Source organism: Selaginella moellendorffii, unplaced genomic scaffold, assembly GCF_000143415.4.
Source record: "Selaginella moellendorffii unplaced genomic scaffold, v1.0 SELMOscaffold_3, whole genome shotgun sequence".
NCBI classification, from domain to species: Eukaryota; Viridiplantae; Streptophyta; class Lycopodiopsida; order Selaginellales; family Selaginellaceae; genus Selaginella; species Selaginella moellendorffii.
In genome coordinates, this window is record NW_003314264.1 from 3,421,274 (window position 1) to 3,439,192 (window position 17,919).

General features: G+C 44.5%; 8 protein-coding genes across 8 annotated transcripts; 2 read left to right on the top strand and 6 right to left on the bottom strand.

Moving 5' to 3' along the window:
* Positions 1 to 177: 177 nt before the first annotated feature.
* Positions 178 to 2,253, top strand: LOC112344198 (pentatricopeptide repeat-containing protein At4g02750-like). The gene has a single exon (XM_024668507.1). The coding sequence runs from the start codon at positions 178 to 180 to the stop codon at positions 2,251 to 2,253; it is 2,076 nt and encodes a 691-aa protein (XP_024524275.1).
* Positions 2,254 to 2,571: 318 nt separating this feature from the next.
* LOC9643626 (30S ribosomal protein S9) lies at positions 2,572 to 3,921 on the bottom strand. The gene is made up of 4 exons (XM_002963767.2): positions 3,690 to 3,921; positions 3,140 to 3,577; positions 2,985 to 3,065; positions 2,572 to 2,930 (listed from the first exon to the last, which is right to left on the bottom strand). Exons 1-4 carry the CDS (start codon positions 3,874 to 3,876, stop codon positions 2,839 to 2,841), a joined length of 798 nt encoding a protein of 265 aa, XP_002963813.2. The 5' UTR covers positions 3,877 to 3,921; the 3' UTR covers positions 2,572 to 2,838.
* Positions 3,922 to 9,377: 5,456 nt separating this feature from the next.
* LOC9655343 (pentatricopeptide repeat-containing protein At4g02750) lies at positions 9,378 to 11,066 on the bottom strand. Its single transcript, XM_002963768.2, has one exon. It carries the CDS (start codon positions 11,064 to 11,066, stop codon positions 9,378 to 9,380), a length of 1,689 nt encoding a protein of 562 aa, XP_002963814.2.
* A 27-nt stretch (positions 11,067 to 11,093) lies between these two features.
* LOC9655344 (protease Do-like 10, mitochondrial) lies at positions 11,094 to 13,255 on the top strand. The gene is made up of 8 exons (XM_002963370.2): positions 11,094 to 11,461; positions 11,522 to 11,767; positions 11,828 to 12,023; positions 12,079 to 12,338; positions 12,387 to 12,514; positions 12,575 to 12,778; positions 12,831 to 12,881; positions 12,931 to 13,255. The coding sequence occupies exons 1-8, from the start codon at positions 11,119 to 11,121 to the stop codon at positions 13,186 to 13,188; spliced, it is 1,686 nt and encodes a 561-aa protein (XP_002963416.2). The 5' UTR covers positions 11,094 to 11,118; the 3' UTR covers positions 13,189 to 13,255.
* A 101-nt stretch (positions 13,256 to 13,356) lies between these two features.
* Positions 13,357 to 14,832, bottom strand: LOC9643627 (probable F-box protein At4g22030). The gene has a single exon (XM_002963769.2). The coding sequence runs from the start codon at positions 14,661 to 14,663 to the stop codon at positions 13,425 to 13,427; it is 1,239 nt and encodes a 412-aa protein (XP_002963815.1). The 5' UTR covers positions 14,664 to 14,832; the 3' UTR covers positions 13,357 to 13,424.
* Positions 14,833 to 15,026: 194 nt separating this feature from the next.
* Positions 15,027 to 15,966, bottom strand: LOC9655345 (uncharacterized protein At5g01610). Its single transcript, XM_002963770.2, has 3 exons — positions 15,833 to 15,966; positions 15,719 to 15,773; positions 15,027 to 15,662 (listed from the first exon to the last, which is right to left on the bottom strand). Exons 1-3 carry the CDS (start codon positions 15,917 to 15,919, stop codon positions 15,280 to 15,282), a joined length of 525 nt encoding a protein of 174 aa, XP_002963816.1. The 5' UTR covers positions 15,920 to 15,966; the 3' UTR covers positions 15,027 to 15,279.
* Positions 15,967 to 15,974: 8 nt separating this feature from the next.
* On the bottom strand, positions 15,975 to 16,932 carry LOC112342861 ((S)-coclaurine N-methyltransferase-like). The gene is made up of 5 exons (XM_024665391.1): positions 16,776 to 16,932; positions 16,603 to 16,702; positions 16,440 to 16,547; positions 16,258 to 16,364; positions 15,975 to 16,205 (listed from the first exon to the last, which is right to left on the bottom strand). The coding sequence occupies exons 3-5, from the start codon at positions 16,542 to 16,544 to the stop codon at positions 15,980 to 15,982; spliced, it is 438 nt and encodes a 145-aa protein (XP_024521159.1). The 5' UTR covers positions 16,545 to 16,547; positions 16,603 to 16,702; positions 16,776 to 16,932; the 3' UTR covers positions 15,975 to 15,979.
* Positions 16,776 to 17,435, bottom strand: LOC112342860. Its single transcript, XM_024665379.1, has 3 exons — positions 17,238 to 17,435; positions 17,077 to 17,179; positions 16,776 to 17,009 (listed from the first exon to the last, which is right to left on the bottom strand). Exons 1-3 carry the CDS (start codon positions 17,404 to 17,406, stop codon positions 16,934 to 16,936), a joined length of 348 nt encoding a protein of 115 aa, XP_024521147.1. The 5' UTR covers positions 17,407 to 17,435; the 3' UTR covers positions 16,776 to 16,933.
* Positions 17,436 to 17,919: the final 484 nt, after the last annotated feature.

Here is a 17,919-nt window from a genome sequence, read left to right on the forward strand (position 1 = left end):
TGCAACTTGCCTCGCCGCCCTGAGGTACGATCACGCTCAAACGACCTGGATTAATAGCAGTACGATCACGATTGCAATGAACGGCCTGGATTGATCGTAAGCGACTGACGGTGTAGATCAATTTCAATTCATCTTTCTCCTGCGCGGAGCCAAATTTCCTTTCTTTCTTCTACCGCCATGGAAGTTGTGATCGAATTTGGGAAGCACAAGGGCCAGAAGCTTGGAGAAATTCCTCTTGGCTATCTTCGCTGGGTATCGACTAAAATGGCGAACGAGAAGATCGGGAAGATCGCAATGGAAGCTCCCCGGCAGCGGCAGATCTCGACCCCATCGCGGGTGCCAGTAGAGCAACAATCGCCAGCGCCAGGTGATCTCTTGATCTCGATCCCAGGTGATCAAGATCATGAAATCCAGCTGCGCCGCGGGCGTCATGTCCAAGAACGCACAGGGGTCGTCGAATTCGCGAGCGTGGATCTGTGCGTCTCTGCACTGCGAGGCTTCAGCGGCGGGATCGTCGAAGCCCGGGTTCTGGAGGAGCGCGTCATCTCCAGCGCTAGAGTGTTCGCAGCAAATCGCCGCTACTTGTCCAACCTCCTGCTGCTCGCCTATGGCAAATGCGGCGGGGGCGTGAGCGACGCAGTCCGGATCTTCACGGCGATGAGCAGCAAGGATCACTACTCGTGGAACACCATGCTCAAGGTCTTTCTCGACAACCATCTCTGGCTGGAAGCGGAGAGGCTCTTCAACGAGATGGCACCTGGAGTGGCCAACTGCATCGCTTGCACCGCGATGATCTCTCTGTATTCTTCGCAGGGGAGAGTGGCGGACGCTTGCGCAGCCTTCGATCGCATTCTTTCGCCGGACACGACTGCATGGAACGCCTTGATGGCGTGCTTCATGAGGAACGAGGTCTCCACTGATGCCCTCACTGCGTGTTTCGAGCGAATTCCCCACAAGGATCAAGTATCATGGAACCTTCTCCTTGCAGGGCTGGGGAGAGCTGGGCATCTCGCATTCCAGAAGATGCCCGTGTGGGATTTGGTTGCCCTCAACACTTTGGTCGAGAAGAGGGGAGCTGCCGGCGAGAGGGCGAGAGAAGAATCGTGTGATCTGCGTGCCAGCGAGAAGGACATCGTCTCCTGGGCTCTCCTCCTGCGCGAGTATGCCCACAATGGGCAGCTCGAGGAGCTCGGCACCTGCTTTTTCAAGATGCCGTGCCACAACGAGGTGGTGGCAACGCTGGTGCCATCCGCCTTTGGCAAGCAGGGATACGTGGAAGCGGCAAAGGCCGTGTTTGATCGAGTGCAGGGCTTTGGATCGTGGACCGCGCTCGTCACGGCAAATTCCCACGCTGGAGAGCTTGGCGAGGCGGAAAAGGTTTTCTACCTCATGCCAATGTGGGGCATAGAATCGTCTACTGCGATTATGTCCGTGTATGCAAGAAACGATGTGGTGGACAAGTGCGACTGGGTGTTTTCCGATCTCATGCAACACCGTGACGCCACCACCTGGACCGTGCTCATTGCCGCATATGCTCACTCAGGATATTATGTCTGCGCGCGTTCCGTTTTGGAGAGGATGCCGATGGCGGAGCTCACGAGCTGGAATGCAATGCTCAACTCGGAAAGAGAGGATCATCTAATGGAACTGTTCAACGAAATGCCGGAGCGCGACATAAACTCCTGGACTCTCATGGTGTCTGCATTTGCCAAGCGCAGGGACATGTCTACTGCGCTGAAGCTTCTGGATCTGTGCCCGGCGTGGGCAGCCAGCGTCTGGAACGCGGTGATTTCTGGATATGGACGCCATGCTTGCGTTGAAGAGGCAGTGGGGACGTTTTTCAAGATGCTACTTGACGGTGTGGAGCCCGATTCCGTCACCTTCGTCTGTCTGTTGGGAGCGATGAGCTTTGCTGGAGATCTGGAGAAGGTGAGGGCATGGTTCCTGGTTCTGCGGGACTTTGATATTGAAGAGGAGAGGAGGCACTACTACTGTGTGATTGGTGCGCTTGCTCGAGCAGGCAGGGTGAGCGAAGCTGAAGAACTCCAGGAAGCCATGCCCTTCACTGCCGATACGGGCACCATGTTTGCTCTACTAAATGCGAGCAAGCTCGAGGGTGACCGTAAGGGTGCTTCGAAGGCAGCTCGGAAAGTGATGAGCCTGAAGTCAAGTAACACTGAAGTTGTCATGGCCAACATCTTGCTCAGTCACGCCAACAAAGGGCGCGTGACGTTCAGTTTTCGTGCTGGATGATTAGGAGAGGCACTAAAAATTCTGATAAGTTGAGTATATGATGCAAATTTTGCGTGGTTGAGAGTGTCGGGAGTCAAAATTTTGCGAGGGTCCAGAGTCAAAAATGATGCTGCTGTGAAACTTGGGTTGCCACTCTTGGCTGTCTATTCCCTGCTGAGAATTGAGATGCTGATACCAATCTCACTTTCGAAAGCTGTTGCAAAAATTGTGCAGCTTCGACCTGGCTGTGTCTTTGTGAAGAATGGAGCTAATCTGGAGTTAGGAGCTGGTTTCAAGCTACAAAATGCTATCTCGGCTGTCAGGAAAGTCGTGGAAAAATTCGTTAAATGAGGCTGAGAACCTCGCCAACTTCGTAGAATATTATCCCGCATTACTAAAATGTTGCATACAACTTCTTGGAATAAGAAAAATAAAGAGATCAGTCGTATTTCCACCGGATGACGAGTTGCAAGACGTAAGTTCCGTCCTTGCGATTTGCAAGCACTTGTCGAGCTTCTGCTGATGGCACCACTGGGATTCTTCTCAGGGAGTACAGGGAGATAGCTAGAACGCACTGCCTCTGACCAAGAACGCGAGAACCATGATCTACCTCTTAACCCACTGAAATCCCTTGCGAGCCTTTGCTCGTCCCGGCTTCTTTCTCTCCACGATTCTTGGATCCCTGGTAAGATAGCCACCTGCGATTGCCAGAAAGATCAAAACAATCGCAACTCAAAGCAAAAGATTTTTACCTCGTCGTAGGGGAAGCCGGAGAGACGGATCAAAAAGCTGGATTGCTCGGCTGATGCCATGCCTCACAGCCCCTGCCTGCCCTGAATTCCAAGAAGAGAAGCAAATCAGTTCTTGCGAAGAATGTGACACGAAGAAACCAAGAGAAAATCCAGACCTGAGAGACCACCACCTCTCACGAGTGCTTTCACGTCAAACTTTCCCAGCGTGTTCGTCACGCAGAATGGCTCCAGTATGTGGACGCGATGATCCAGCTGCCTGAAGTAGAGATCGTGGCTCATCTTGTTCACCATGATGTTGCCACTCCCCTCCGAGAGCCACACACTGGCCTGGCTCGTCTTCCTCCCGCCTCGAGCATACGATCGCCCTTGATCGTCCACCACTCTCACTCTCGAGTCGGCCAACTTCTTGAGTCTCTGCATCTCAGCCACTCGCCGCTTCTCCTTGAGGCGCATCTTGATCTCGTCCGGTGACAGCTCCTCCAGGATCGGTCGCTGCTCGTCGGGGAAATCCTCCGACTTGAACCAGCTGCTTAGCTCCGCGTCGGTCAGAGACAAAGCCCCAAAGAGCTCTCCAAATGTGGGCTCTTTCTTCCCTGCACGATTGCATCCACTATCGATAAGAAATTCGATTAAGACGAACAAAAGAGAAATTCGACTCCCCAGAAGAAAGAAGAACGCGAACCCTTTCTAGGCTAGGAGACTCACCTCGCTTGGATTCCTGGGCCCTCCGGATGGTGTCCGTCTTGACATCCTGGATGATATCATCCAGCATCTCAATCTGGGCGTCGCGCTCCTCTTTCCCAGCATTGGCATCACTAGGCCGATCGCAGAAGTGCCGACATCCGGAGGAAAGCCGCCAGCGTCCATGCCTCCTCAGTGCCAGTCGCAGCATTAAACCCTAGAGTTGCCTCAACAATGTAAGCATCTATTAGTCGAGGTAAAAGAGCCCGAAAGCTCGTGCACAACCTCGCTTTTTGTAAATGCCTGTAGAGCAAGTAGAATCGGTTAAAGTTTTCTTTTTTCCTGCCAAAATTCCTGATTTTGTGAAAGTCTTGCGGAAGAACCCTTAAAAAGTTGACAAACGATGGGGTTAGAGCTTGCAAAATTATCCACCTTTAGAAAGGAAATGATTCGCCATCGAAGGCGAGCAAAACGTCGACCTTCTGTCAGAGGGTACATCTTGCTCACAAGAACACTGGTTTTTTCGAATCATCTTCAAGCTGCTTGTTTTCAGTTGTTTAGGCTTTTCATCTTTGTCTTTTCATCCCGTGCCACTCATCAAGCATTCTTTATGGTGTGCTAAACAATTTCAGCTTCTTTGCTTCAGCGTTGGAAAAGCCAAACCACTGTTTCTTGGATTAACAGCAGCTATAAGATGAAATCCACCATGGATGTACTGCACGGTCTCAACTCGCATCTAGTCACACGAATATTATTGTCACCTAGAATGAGTTAAGCAACGGGTGGAGGAAATGTAACATTTTTCTTACCTCAAGGATAACGTCCGCAACCACCCCGTGTGCATTGGTAAGGATTCTCCTGTAAGAGATCGCAAATCCTGGAGAAGGAAAAAAGACAAAAAGAGTTCAACTCAGAAGAATCGAAGCAAGGTAGGGTTGGATATTATGAAAATCTTGACAACACTGCTGATTAAGTCCTAAGGTCCTCCAGAAAAATGTGGCAAATGAATTTTAAGAGATAAACTGGTATGCAACTGCAAATCTATATAAAACATTATATAAATTATTGACCATATTAATTGATAAAAATGGCATAGTTATGGATTAAATAATCATAATAGAATAAATATTCTAATTATTGAAAAATAATTAAAAAATTTCATGATACCAAATATAACAACGCTTTAAATATCACTTCTATTATAAACTATAAAAGGAAAAAAAATCAATTGATATTAATATATTGTATTCATAATTTATTAAGATGGTTTTTCATTAAAAAAACTAGGTCTAATACCATATACTATTATTAGTATAGTGGAATTTTAGTCTATATGAAAATGGTTTCAATCTAGACCATTTGTTCTTGTATATATTGTAAGGTTTTTGGGTTAATTATATATACACATTTTTTTATTTCATAGACTCACGTAAATGTTCTCTAAGGAGTGATTGGATTTATACTTTTTATTTAAATTTAACGTTGCATTCTCTAAATCTTTTTTTCTTTTGTAGTTTTCTCATTCCTTAATTTTTGTTTTTGTTTTAATTAAATTTATCTTCTTGATTGAGGCCTGTGAGTCTCAAAAGGTTAATTGTGTATCCAAAAGCTTTGTCATAGGTTTTAAAATTTTGTATCACTTGTTGATAATTTGTTGTTCTAGCATTTACATTCTTAATATCACATTAAAAACAATTATACTTACTTTGTAAAGACTAATTCTGCAGTTACTATTTATGGCTGGTGGTGCTTTTAATCTTCATTCAACACTTACTATGATTCTTCTATTTTAGGCAGATATATAGATCATTATGTGATTAAGAATTTATTTAGGTTTTTATATTGGTGAAGATCCAACATAATGTTGTCTGGTATATGCATATATTAAGCTCATGATATGTTGTAGAAAGTAAAAACTTGTAGAAGTCTTTCTGTTAATCAAAAATCCAATTTAATATCATTCAGTAAATATATATTATAAGTAGCCAAAGAGAACAACTAGAGAAACAATCTATAAAAGTTTAAATATAGAAGGAAAAAGGCCCATAAATAAAAATGCACCTTTTTTTCAAATTAATTAAGGGTATTGAGATATTTAGGGTTAAGTGTTCTCATACTAAGCTAGACAACCTTCTGAGAAGTCTAAATTTATAAACTTACATTTGATATTAAAGGGGTATCAAATGTAACTCTATTAATTTGCTAGGGGAATCACCATATATTGAGATTGACATTTAATGGTTTAATTTGGTCCTGCTAGGCTTGATTCGAGGGGTAAGGTGTAAAGAGAGTGTAACTCTCAACTTCCATTTATAAGAACGTGAATTTATTTACAAGGAAGTATAGTGGATTAAGCAATGAAAGAAAACAACTCAAGAAGCAATTTATAAGTGTTCAAATATAAAGGGGAAATGACCTATGAACAAAAATTACACTTCCATTTCCAAGCTTATAATATGTTATAAAGGATGGTGAGAGTGTGAGACATAAACCCCCTAAATCCCAAAGTAGAACCAAAAAAGTGCAATATGATAGTGGTTAAAGTGGAAGTTTAATAAGTGTAACGTGTTTGGACTAAAAGTTTCAATTTGGAAAGTTAAGAGTGGGAGTAGAACCCCGAACAAAGTGCTTGAGGAATGAACACAAAACAATCAATGAATGAATCTCTAAAAAGGGACCCAAAATACCTAAGATGGATCTGAGATAAAGTTCAAGATATAGTTTGATATAGACCCAAGATGGAGTCTGAGATGAACCTAAAATGGAGTTCGAAATGGATTTGAGATGGACCCAAAATGGAGTTCGAGATGATATCTGAGATGGACTCAAAATGGAATTTGAGATAGAGTCCAATATAGACCCGAAATGGTAGACCCAAGATAGTAGACTTGAGATGGAGTCTAAAATGGACCCAAGATAGAGTTCGAGGTCGAGTTCGAGACTGAGATTAAGACCAAGTCTAAGTCCAAGTCTGAGTTTGAGTCCAATTCCAAGTCCGAGTCTGAGTTTAAGGGTGAAAGCACAAAGCAATCATATCCTAAACCTTAGGGGGTTTGGTGAGCTCTAAAAGTGTAATAGGGGGAGGACTTTAGTGGAATTAATTTGGTTAGGAAAAGCTAATATGACCAAGGAATGCTATACTTATGTGGTGGGTGATAAGATAACTATTGAGGAATTCAAAGTTAAAGTGAACACAGATAGACAAATAGGATAATTTGGTGAAATGTTCATTAGTTGCCCCGGGAGATCAAATAATCAATGCTCCCAATCCAAGTGTGGGTGGCACTACTTACTTGGATACCTGATATAGTTTATCAAAACCTCACCCTAACCACATGGTTAAGGCACCCAAAGCTAGAAGGTGGAAAGAGTACCCATAAGGCTTGTGTTGGGCTATAGTGTTTCCAGAATGTGAAAAAGAAGAAGAGTAGTCCTCTTATGTAGTGATCAAGGATATAGTCATGTGGTAAGAAAGCCCTAGAAATTAATAAGACTTAGTGGTTGGGCCTTCAAACCTTAACTTAATGGTAGTGTTAGCAAGTATGGTTATGAATAAAAAGGGATTTAGTGGGGATCAAAGACAAGATATTGGGGAAGAGTGTTCTTATATATTCGGGCATTCTAAGGATCTTAAAGTGTGGTCATGAGATGACCATTCATGGATGAATGGTTTAATTTGTGGGAGAGAAGACATATAAATGCTTACCTTTTGCACTTAGTCTAAGTGCTCCACATGTTTGATCCCAACAAACACCCAAATGCATCATTAACATATTAGTCTACCCATGAAATGAGAAAAAGGTGAATAGATATAGTTTAAATGTAACGGCATAAATACCATATACAGGACTAATATGTCCCCAAATCAGGAATATAATTTACAAAGGTTGTTAATAAGACTCTTTCAAGTGTGTGGTTAAGTGACTAAAGTAAAATAAAAAATTTAATTATTTACAGAGAGTTAATTGTAATTTCTTATTTGTTTGAGTTAGTAGCATTTGATTTGATAGAGCCTTTTATATAGTCAATTTCTAGTAATAAGTATATCATTATTGCTTTTAATTACTTGAGTTATCAAGTGAAATTTAGTGTTTTTACTAGTGCATCTACAATAACGATTAAATACTTCTTCCTTAATCAAATAGTGTTTTGATATCTTTGTTAAGAGTGAATGCTTTCCAATAATAATCTTGCATTTATCATCCAGAAATGGATGGTTCAGGGGAATGGCTCTTTAGAACTTTCAAAACGATGATAGAAAAATATATGAACTTTTAGCATTTAGATTGAGATGGTTATTTATTATATCTTTAATACATATATATCATATAGGTGTAAAATTCTATTAGTGTTTACCATATAAATTCTTATATAATCATGATTTATATTCCTATTGGAGTTAAGTTTACATTCACAATTATTATAAACTGTTGATAATAAGTTCTAGAGTTAATATTTAATAAACATTCTTCTATTAATTTAAGTGGAGTTTATTGAGCACTTAGGCCATGTACAAGTAAGACAACAATGGCACTATAACTCTCATCATCATTCATATATAAAGTATAAAGTGGATGACTTAGTATTAATTTATTTTCCCAATTATAGAAAAATATATGATTTATCTAAAAGGGTCTTTACCTACTGAAAGGGACTATATCAAGTGTTGTAGCATTTGGCTATAACTTTATGAAATTTAACACAACATTTAACAACTCAATTCTCCAAAAATTATGTATATGTTGCAATTCAAGTGTTTTGTATAAAGGGATTAGAAACAAATTACACCACCTACAAATCTATTAGTGCCTTTTCTTAATGTTTTTTTAAATCCTAAACTTTCAATTAAATTAGTCTTAATTGATTTCTATTCTTCAAAGAGGAAGGGATGATAATTGCTATTCTTCAAAGAAGAAGAGATGATATAAAGTTTATATATACAACTATGATGCTTTATACTATTATTAGTATAGTGAGAATTTAGTTGGTTTCAAGTTGGACCATTTTTTATATAAGTTATGGTTTTGAATATGCATATTTTTATATTTCATGCACTTTAATTTTTATATTATTTTATAATTTAAAAATTCTTAAAAGTTTGGAATAATTTACATTATATTGAAAGAAAAAATATTATAAAATTAGGTTTTACATTCTATTAACTATTAAATATTATGGAAATAAAAATATAATTTTAAAAAAAATACCAATTCTTAATAATTTATTTTAGGTATTCCAATAATTGGTAATTTAAGAGAAACATTTTGTTCTTTTATATGATAAAAATGAGAAAATTTGCTCTTTTTAATGTAATTTTTTATGTTACAGTGTTTATAAAGCAATATGTTCAAAAATATCAAAAATAGTTTTTTCTCAGCAAATTGCTTAAAAAAAGTTATAGTATTGACATAGGTAATTTCATTATAAAATTCTTTGCCCCATTTTTATGATAGTTTTATTTGTCATGTATATATAAATAAAAGAAAATAAATAATCTATATAATTTTTGGAAAGTTTTTATTATTATTGTAAAACCTATAAATTAGTTTAAAGCATTTCTAATTCAATAAAATAATGCCCATCAAGGCTTTTAACTGGTTTGATGTTTGATGTTACTATTAATGTATGTATATTCTTTTAATTTTGGCTTAAAAATCTTATTAAAATAAAATAAAAATTCTTATTAACAATTGATATCAAACAAAAATTCGTTTAACCAACGCAAAGATTTGAGAATACAACATACGAGGCAGGATTATCATCGTGCTCTTGTTCTAGTGAAACCCTTATCATCTCCCCTTGAACTCTACAAGCGCCAGCCACACTTCTCCAGCTCACAGCATCGGGCTCAAATGGCATGCCGTGGAAGAGCTCCTCGGCACGCTCCAGCTGCCCGGCCCGAGCCAGGACATCGATCACGATCATGTAGAGCTCGGGAGTGAGAAAGATTCCATCGTAGTCACTAGCTATGGTCGCAAAACAGTGACATGCTACTTCCACCATGCCTGCGTGACTACACGCACATAGAACACTGACAAAGGTCGAATCTATGGGAGAAATCCCGTCGAGGATCATCAACGCAAACAGCCACAGCGTGTCGAGAGCTCCACCGCTTGCGGCATGAGCAGCGATCAGGGCATTCCACGAGACGGCATCACGATGGAGGTCGTGGACGAAGAAGAGATCTCTCGCCACCTCCAGCTTCCCACATTTCGCATACATATCAAGAACGGCGGTTCTCATCGACAGATCGGTGTCGAGTTTCTGTTCCACGATCTCTTCGTGGATGATTCTTCCCACGGATAGCGATGGAATGCTCGCGCAGGAGTTGAGAGCTGCGAGAATCGCTATGTGGTCGATCCTAACACCCTCGAGATCCATCGCGAGAAACAGCCAGAGAGCTTGCTCGTGATGCCCGTTCCGGGCATAAGCGTGGATCATTGCAGTCCAGCCCACTGGATCATTGGATTGAAATGAGCAAAAGAACTCCCGCGCTTTCTCAAGATTTCCATTGTCGGAGTAGCCTCCCAGCATAACAGTGCACGAAACATCGTCTTGCTCGGGCATTCTATCGAATATCCTCCTCGCCATAGCCACATTTCCGTTCCTGGCGTAGGCTTGGAGCATCCCAGTCCAGGACACGATATCTCTCCGCGGGATCTCATCGAACAGAGCTTTCGATTCCTCGATCCGGCCCTGGCGTCCCAGTTCCTGGAACAAATCCATCCATGCCAGTGCATCCCTTTGGGGGATTCTGCGGAAGAGCTCCTTCGCTTGCTCGAGCTTACCCTCTTTGGTCAACCCAGCCAGCACCGTGTTCCACGACACGAAATCTCGCCCTGCCATCTCGCCAAGCAGCAAATCCATTGCGATCGAGGCGTGGCCGTGCTGCGCATACGCCGAGATAACAGTATTGAGCGAAATCACATCAGGTTTCTCGATCCTGGCGAAGATCTTTGCAGCGCTCTCGACATGCCCTCGCTGGGCATACGCAGCGAGCATGATATTCCAAGAAACGTTGTCGCGATCCGGGATCTGGTCGAAGCAGTGCCTGGCTTGGACGAGATCGTTGCTTTGGACAAATGCCCGGATCATCGTGTTCCACGAAACCACATTTCGATGTGGCATTCGATCAAAGGCCTCCTCTCCTCTGCGACAGTGCCCTCTCTGGGCATTTGCCGTGACCATAATATTCCAGGAGTAAATATTTCGCTGGGAGATGCGATCGAAGGCGAGTCGAGCTTGATCCAGGCAGCCGCACTGCGCATACATGGCGACGAGGAGATTCCCAATGAGAGTATTGCGATCGGCGCCATCTCTCTTAAGCTGCGAGTGGAGGCGCTTGCCCTCGAGCAATGCCCTGCTAGCAGCATACTGGCGAACAAGAGAGGCGGCATTCATTAATCGCCATTAGGGTTTAGGGTTTATTCGATGGCGATCTAGCGAGATCACAATGGCGCTGTTTAGATCGCTAGGTAGAGCCTCTCGGGCAGCTGCTGCGCGGTTGTCCAAAAACAGCGTTAGATCGTGTAGCTCCCAGGCTCCTCCCCGGATTTTAGGAAGTAGGAGATTTTGCGATGCTCTGGGGCGGCCGAGCGGCAGCCGGCATTCGTGCCGGCATTTTTGTAGCGCGGTGCCGCCGATTTTTCTGGAGGACTTGGATGTTGAGAGGAGAGATCCCCAGGGTGGATTGGACGCTGCCCTCAACAGTGTCGTCAAGATTTTCACGGTGTCGAGCAGCCCGAACTACGTTTTGCCTTGGCAGAAGAAGCCTCTCCGCGAACTCACTGGCTCCGGTATGATTTTCTTCTTCTCTTTCGATTTTTCCTGGAGTGAACTCTTTCTTGCTTTTCCAGGATTTGCGATCGCTGACAGGAGAATCCTTACGAATGCACACGTCGTCGCGGATCATAGCTATGTCATGGTCCGCAAGCATGGATCGGCCGTCAAGTTTCGTGCCAAAGTTCAAGCTGTTGGACACGAGTGTGATCTAGCGCTACTCCGGGTTGACGATGATGACTTTTGGGAAGGGATTGAGCCGCTTGAGCTGGGTGATATCCCATTCTTGCAAGACTCAGTCGCTACCGTGGGCTATCCTCAAGGTGAAAGAAAAGTTGTTTCTCTACCCGTGTTAGTTTAAGCTGACTCCTCCTTGCTTTCAGGTGGCGATAATATTTGTGTGACTAGAGGCGTGGTTTCAAGAGTCGAGCCCGTGCAGTACATCCACGGTGGATCTCATCTGATAGCTATACAAATTGATGCTGCTGTTAATCCAGGAAACAGTGGCGGTCCGGCTATGTATAATAATACAGTCGTTGGAGTTGTGTTCCAAAATCTTTCCAATGCTGAAAACGTTGGGTAAGGAAGCTGAAATTGTCTTTCTTCTTTGTCTCGAGCTTGTGCTTTTATACAGATATATTATTCCCGTGCCAGTCATCAAGCACTTTCTGAGCGATGTAGAAGAAAGGGGACGATACATAGGCTTTTGCGGCTTAGGACTCGTGTGCCAATCAACTGAAAACAAGCAGCTGAGGGATCACTTGAAGATGGATTCGAAAAAAACCGGTGTGCTTGTGAGCAAGGTGTACCCTCTGACGGAGGTGAGCAACTACATCAAAAAGGACGACGTCTTGCTTGCCTTTGATGGTGTCCTTATCGCAAATGATGGCTCAGGTATGTTTCTGCGGCGTTTTTCCTTTCTAACGGTGAATCATTTTGCAGTTACTTTTCGAAACAGGGAGAGAATCTCTTTTGTGCACTTAGTGACCATGAAAAGAGAAGGCGAGTCCGCTGCTTTACGAGTTTTGAGAGATGGAAAGGAGATCAATTTTAACGTTAAGCTCGCTCCGGTATTATTCATTATTGGTATCACTGCCGAGAACTAACGTTGTGTGTGTGCTCCTTTCAAGGTGAAACCTTTGGTACCAAATCACCAGTTCGAGCGCCTTCCAAGTTATTACATATTTGCCGGTCTGGTCTTTGTGCCACTTACATTACCATACTTGCACGAATATGGTGACGATTGGTACAACGCTTCACCCAGACGGCTTTGTGATCGGACCTTCTCCAAGATGCCGAAAAAACCAGGAGAACAGTTCGTCATCATGTCACAAGTAAGCTACCAAAACTCTTATTGTTGACGATACAAAAAAACTCTGTTCATAGGTACTCATCGATGACATCAATGCGGGGTACGAGAGGCTCGCTGAGCTCCAGGTACATTTCTGGATTCTAGTATGTTATGGAGACCATTTTGTTTATACAGGTGAAACAAGTCAATGGCGAGAAGATTGTGAATCTTCAGCACCTCAGGCGCCTTGTCGAAGGGTGCAAAGAGCCTTACATTCGGTTTGATTTGGATGATGGACGGGTTATCGTGCTGAAGTATGAATCTGCGAAGGAGGCCTCGTTGCGCATTTTGCAGAACCATCGAATATCGTCAGCGGTGTCCACGGACCTCTTGGAAGCAGATAAAGAGGAGGAATCAAGCGACGATGCTGAGAAGGAAGTAGGGACCTTGTGATAAGCGTCCTGCGTCTTGTCTTTTCGAGGTGCAGTGCACGATTTTTATTTCTTGTCACAGTTCGATTCTTCCGCACTGCGAGGATTCGCAAGAGTTTGTCCAGTGGATTTCTCACAGGCTAAGCAGGAATTTTGCTGATCCCGTCCTGGTACGTCTTTGAACAAGGAATAAAGAAAATAAAAAACATTTAACTTCGCTTTTTCTACAGGAATTTACAAAAGTGTGTTCCACCACCTCTAAAAGAGGATTCCGGCTGTGGCTGCTCCCCGGGGTATTGACGGAAGCTCGTCCTTTCGTCCTAGCCTGTGCACAACCTTCTGGTGAAACAGCTCTCCGTCCTCTCGGAGCTCCACCGGCAACCTCAGCGTTCTCTGGATCGTGTCCTGGACATCGGTGTAGTACCCGGCACAGTCCCTGTACATCTCGAAGATCATTCCCAGCTGCATGTCGTGCGAGACACATCCGGCGAAGAATGCCCCGATGCTCAGCAGCGAGGCCGGTATGGGATGAGAGTTCGCAAGGTTGGCGATCCCAGCGAGCAAAGCCATGGCCGGACCAGCGATGGCGAGTCCCTTGTTCACGCTCAAGATGATCCGACACATCTTCAAGTAGTTCTCCACGTCCTTGTCCAGGAGGCTGGAGACGCGCAGCAAGTCCTCCTCGATCTTCCGGCTCCAGCCATTCGAACTGGACGTCTCGGAGGCGACGCGGATGATCGGGGCGGAGGGGTCGTAGCTTGTCCCGGAAGGTGAGGGGGAGATCTTCTCCGGGAACTTTGGAAGGCCGCCGGGGGTGAGGGGGAGGGGATAGGCCTGGTCCAGGGCGTGGAACTTCGAGATCCTGTCCTGGAAGAAGAGCCTCGAGTCCTCCCGGAGGGACGGGGAGATGGCCAGCGTGGAGTCGATCTCCTGGAAGAGGTTAGCGAACTGGCGTGCCGCGGTGCGCTGCTCCTCGGCGAGCTGCGATGGCTGGAACTTGTTCACGGCGGCCATGACGAGAGCTGCGAAGACGTCGAGGAGCCCCGCCGAGAGCGCCAGGCTGAGGCCGTGAATGGAAGATCCGTTTAGAGCGGAGAGGACGCCCGCGGTCACCGTTGCCAGGCGGAGGCTGCCTTGGAAGAGCTTGTTCCAGTCGTCTCGCTGCTGGGCGATGATGGAGTGCATCTCCTTGCGGTCAGAGATGGAGGCCTGGAGGATCCGGAGCTTGGCGAGAAGCTTCTGGTTCTCGAGCATCGCGGATTCGTCGAGCCAGCCCTTGAAGACGTCGGCTGCTGGCTGGACTCTCTCCACGGCGGGCGAGAGCTTCACTGCATTGATCTTTGAGGAGGAGCAAACTTGGGACGGACCCGTTGACACTGCTGACCGAGGAGGAGTTTTGATCCTTGAGAGTGGCGAAAAGCCATAGCTTTCTCCTCCTCCAACAGCCTTTATCCCCATGGCTTGGGCGCTGATGTTAATCTGCGAGGACATCGCCATAGCTCCAATGATTTGCAGCTCTTGTCGAGGTATCTTGCAGAGGTGGAAGACAGCCTGGTGTGAGAGCGAGAGAAAACGGATGAAATGAGATATATGTGCCCCTAGAACAAGGGGATAGCAGATTTTATAGTCCGGAATGGAAAGAGCCGGCAATCACGGCCGTGATTCCGGAATGGAAGCTTGCACTCCCGCGTGGACTGGGAATAGTCTTGACCGGAACAAGCGATGGCGATAGTCAACAAGAAGACCAAGCAAAGTTTAAAGGTTGTAGTCAACAAAGCCAAAGACTAAGCACTTAGTAAAGCGTAAACAAGCGTCACTTTATTAGCCGTAGTTATCAACAAAGGCGAAGACTAAACAAGATTAGCAGTAGTAGGCTATACAGCATATCCTTTGGCGCGATTGACTTACAACGAAGGCGAAGACCAGGTAAAAGCAAGCTTCTCTTATTTATCCTTTCCCGCGCGATTGACTTACAACGAAGGCGAAGACCAGGTAAAAGCAAGCTTCTCTTATTTATCCTTTCCCGCGCGATTGACTTACAACGAAGGCGAAGACCAGGTAAAAGCAAGCTTCTCTTATTAGTTTACAGTGTATCCTTTCCCGCGCGATTGACTTAGAATTCCTCCACTTCCAAGGCATCCTTGAGAACTTCATACACCTCTCTGGGTCGCGACTTCTTCATCCCCACCGAGAAGTAGACCTTGTCGCCGGGATGATCCGTGGGGACGGAGATGGCGGCCACCTTGACCCAGATGAGAACTTTGGTCTTGATGCCCTCCACGTCCACGAGCTTGCCGTGCTGGAGAGTGGCGGTGACTGTGGCGGCGTACCTCAGAATGGACGAGTCCCGGAAGCAGCACTCGCAGATCCATGGGAGCATCACGGTGAGCTTGCCGGTGGCCTCGTCGAATTCGTAGTGCGTGGCGTTCTTGGGGAAGATCCCTCGCGGGAGATTGTAGCTGTGGAGGAGATCGGGGAGAGGTGTTTGCATCCTTCCTGAGAGTGTGAGAAAATGGAATTTGTTACTGTGGGGAATGTGGATCGAACGGCACCTTTTAGGCGGTTGAAGAGAAGCTTGGCGCTCGTCTCTACGGTGGAAGATAGGGACTGTTGCAAGGGAGGTGTAAGGGAATCGAAAAAAAGACCTAGAATGCAGCAAACCATACATTGAAATCGTCGCCGATGGAGTTCATCTCCTTCTTTGCCCGCCGTGCCAGCAAGAAGCTACTCGCTTTGGAGAGTGCGCCCTCCATCTCCCTCTGCCCAAAGAACCCTAAAAAGCTTTGCCCTAAATGGTAAATTCAAACACTATACTACCAATTTAATCTACATTGCTTAGAAACTTTAGCGTCTCTTTTGGAAGAGCTTGTGTGAACAAACCATTCCTCACCATTGTTGAAGTTGAACATTTCCGTGCCCAAGAGGAGGTTTGATCTGAAGCCTGCCAATCTCTTGCTTGCCTTGTCCTCTCCATAGGCCTTTGCAAACAAGGCGTGAACTTGGTCGAATTTGGCATCCAGATTTCTCATCCAGGCTTCACTGCAAAGTCCCAATAGTGTGAAGCGAGTCAATATGTTTTCTAGATGGTTACCAAGATCTTCCTTGATGGGTTCCATTTACTCGCCAGTGATCGAGGATCACAAAATCGTCCTGGAAATATAATGGCAATGCGTCTGCCAGCATCCTGTTGCCCGCTGTCTAGAGATTTTTACAAGCAGCAGAGATTTATGTAGTAAACGAGCAAAGAAACAAAAGGCTTTTTGCGAGAATTACCGTGCGGTATGCAAATAGCTTGTGGCAAGCATGTTCCACGAATAAGAGACCTCCTTCATTCATAAGATTGGAGACTATCTTCATAAACTTTTGATAGTTTGTCATGTGCTGCGCAAATTTTCAACAAGTTAGAACATCAATGATGGAAGATTTAATATTATGCCTCGAAAACGCCGATGCAGAAGATCCTGTCGAAAGTCTGCGTGATTTTGGTGCTTGTTATGTCGCAATCAATTGCCTCAACGTTTACCAGGCCTCTTTTTCTACGATACAAAGAAAAACGACGAGATCAACTGTGGCACCAGAAAAGAAAGAGGAGGAAACTGCTTGTTGAACCTGCATTCCTCTCGGATGTGCTCAGTTTGAACTCTCGAATCGGATATGGAAGTAATCTGGCAGGAAGGAAACCTTTGCGCGATATACAAAACCAGTCCGCCATAGCCAGATCCAAGATACGCTGCCCGCCCTCGATTCGTGCTCTGTCGCAGCACAGCTTAAACATGGCTTCCTCGGCTTGCTCGTCCGTGAACGAAGGATCCTCGTACAACAAGATCCTCGTACAACAAGCAGCTGATCATTCAGTTTTGAGCATTCTAATTGTCATGAGATTTATGATCAAATCTTGGGTTCTTCTTACCTGTACTTGAGATGCTTTCTAAGAAGGAGTTTGAAGAAGTCAACATCATAGAGCTCGTCCCGGAAAGAGCCCCTTGCTTCCATGACGGGCATTTGCTTGGCATCTACAAAACAAGATGTGACAAATCGATTGATTCGACTAGAATGAGAGGGAGAACTTACTCTGGACGAAATTAACAAGGCCCTGGAGCTGCTCTTCTGCAGAGAGTCCGTACAAGTAGCGGAGCTGCAATGCCACATCCTGGCGGATTAGCCTTCGCACTAGAAAATCTGGCAGCTTTTGTAGGACTGGGTGCAACACCCCGACAGGCTCGAGCACCAGCGTTTCCATGATTCTCAATTCTCTCCGTTTGCTCTCCGCTTCAGTGGGCAATGCTGACGCTACTTGCGCAGCGTAGAAAATATAAACTATTTTAAAAATGTTTTGAAAACAAAAGGATTGGTAATGATTGAACCTAATAAGCTAATCCAATTGATGGCTCGTACGTACTTACAATTTTTCTTGCCTCCTGACATTGTTTTCTCTTATATGATGCCCATTATTTGCCAAAAAGGAAGCTTTTTCCTTTTTTTTTTGTCTTTCCTATCTTGAACCAATATATATACAGTCCACTTGTGCTGCATGGGACATGGATGCAATGCATGGTTCAACAAAAAGAATAAGAAAAAGCTTTGATATATTTTATGAAGACCCACTAAGCATTAAATTTATTGGCTAATTCCTGATATAGGTGTTTTGAACATGGCTATAACAATTATTATAATAAATCAAGATATATATAAAAAAAAGTTCAGCTTGTTAAGTATCGTACCAAACCTTATAAATTTGCAATCTAAATTGCCA

What these genes read in the sequence shown, in the direction of transcription:
- LOC112344198 (XM_024668507.1), top strand. Translation starts at nt 178, where the DNA reads ATGGAAGTTGTGATCGAATTTGGGAAGCACAAGGGCCAGAAGCTTGGA.
- LOC9643626 (XM_002963767.2), bottom strand. Translation starts at nt 3,876, where the DNA reads ATGCTGCGACTGGCACTGAGGAGGCATGGACGCTGGCGGCTTTCCTCC. An exon ending in GAGAGGTGGTGGTCTCTCAG is followed by an intron (nt 3,066 to 3,139) that starts GTCTGGATTTTC and finishes CTTGGAATTCAG; the next exon opens with GGCAGGCAGGGGCTGTGAGG. An exon ending in CCGGCTTCCCCTACGACGAG is followed by an intron (nt 2,931 to 2,984) that starts GTAAAAATCTTT and finishes TGGCAATCGCAG; the next exon opens with GTGGCTATCTTACCAGGGAT.
- LOC9655343 (XM_002963768.2), bottom strand. Translation starts at nt 11,066, where the DNA reads ATGAATGCCGCCTCTCTTGTTCGCCAGTATGCTGCTAGCAGGGCATTG.
- LOC9655344 (XM_002963370.2), top strand. Translation starts at nt 11,119, where the DNA reads ATGGCGCTGTTTAGATCGCTAGGTAGAGCCTCTCGGGCAGCTGCTGCG. An exon ending in TATCGCAAATGATGGCTCAG is followed by an intron (nt 12,339 to 12,386) that starts GTATGTTTCTGC and finishes ATCATTTTGCAG; the next exon opens with TTACTTTTCGAAACAGGGAG. An exon ending in AGAGGCTCGCTGAGCTCCAG is followed by an intron (nt 12,882 to 12,930) that starts GTACATTTCTGG and finishes TTGTTTATACAG; the next exon opens with GTGAAACAAGTCAATGGCGA.
- LOC9643627 (XM_002963769.2), bottom strand. Translation starts at nt 14,663, where the DNA reads ATGGCGATGTCCTCGCAGATTAACATCAGCGCCCAAGCCATGGGGATA.
- LOC9655345 (XM_002963770.2), bottom strand. Translation starts at nt 15,919, where the DNA reads ATGGAGGGCGCACTCTCCAAAGCGAGTAGCTTCTTGCTGGCACGGCGG. An exon ending in CCATCGGCGACGATTTCAAT is followed by an intron (nt 15,774 to 15,832) that starts GTATGGTTTGCT and finishes CCCTTGCAACAG; the next exon opens with TCCCTATCTTCCACCGTAGA. An exon ending in TCTCTTCAACCGCCTAAAAG is followed by an intron (nt 15,663 to 15,718) that starts GTGCCGTTCGAT and finishes TCACACTCTCAG; the next exon opens with GAAGGATGCAAACACCTCTC.
- LOC112342861 (XM_024665391.1), bottom strand. Translation starts at nt 16,544, where the DNA reads ATGACAAACTATCAAAAGTTTATGAAGATAGTCTCCAATCTTATGAAT. An exon ending in AGCTATTTGCATACCGCACG is followed by an intron (nt 16,365 to 16,439) that starts GTAATTCTCGCA and finishes AAAAATCTCTAG; the next exon opens with ACAGCGGGCAACAGGATGCT. An exon ending in ACCCATCAAGGAAGATCTTG is followed by an intron (nt 16,206 to 16,257) that starts GTAACCATCTAG and finishes GGGACTTTGCAG; the next exon opens with TGAAGCCTGGATGAGAAATC.
- LOC112342860 (XM_024665379.1), bottom strand. Translation starts at nt 17,406, where the DNA reads ATGGAAACGCTGGTGCTCGAGCCTGTCGGGGTGTTGCACCCAGTCCTA. An exon ending in CCTTGTTAATTTCGTCCAGA is followed by an intron (nt 17,180 to 17,237) that starts GTAAGTTCTCCC and finishes CTTGTTTTGTAG; the next exon opens with ATGCCAAGCAAATGCCCGTC. An exon ending in AGAAAGCATCTCAAGTACAG is followed by an intron (nt 17,010 to 17,076) that starts GTAAGAAGAACC and finishes CTGAATGATCAG; the next exon opens with CTGCTTGTTGTACGAGGATC.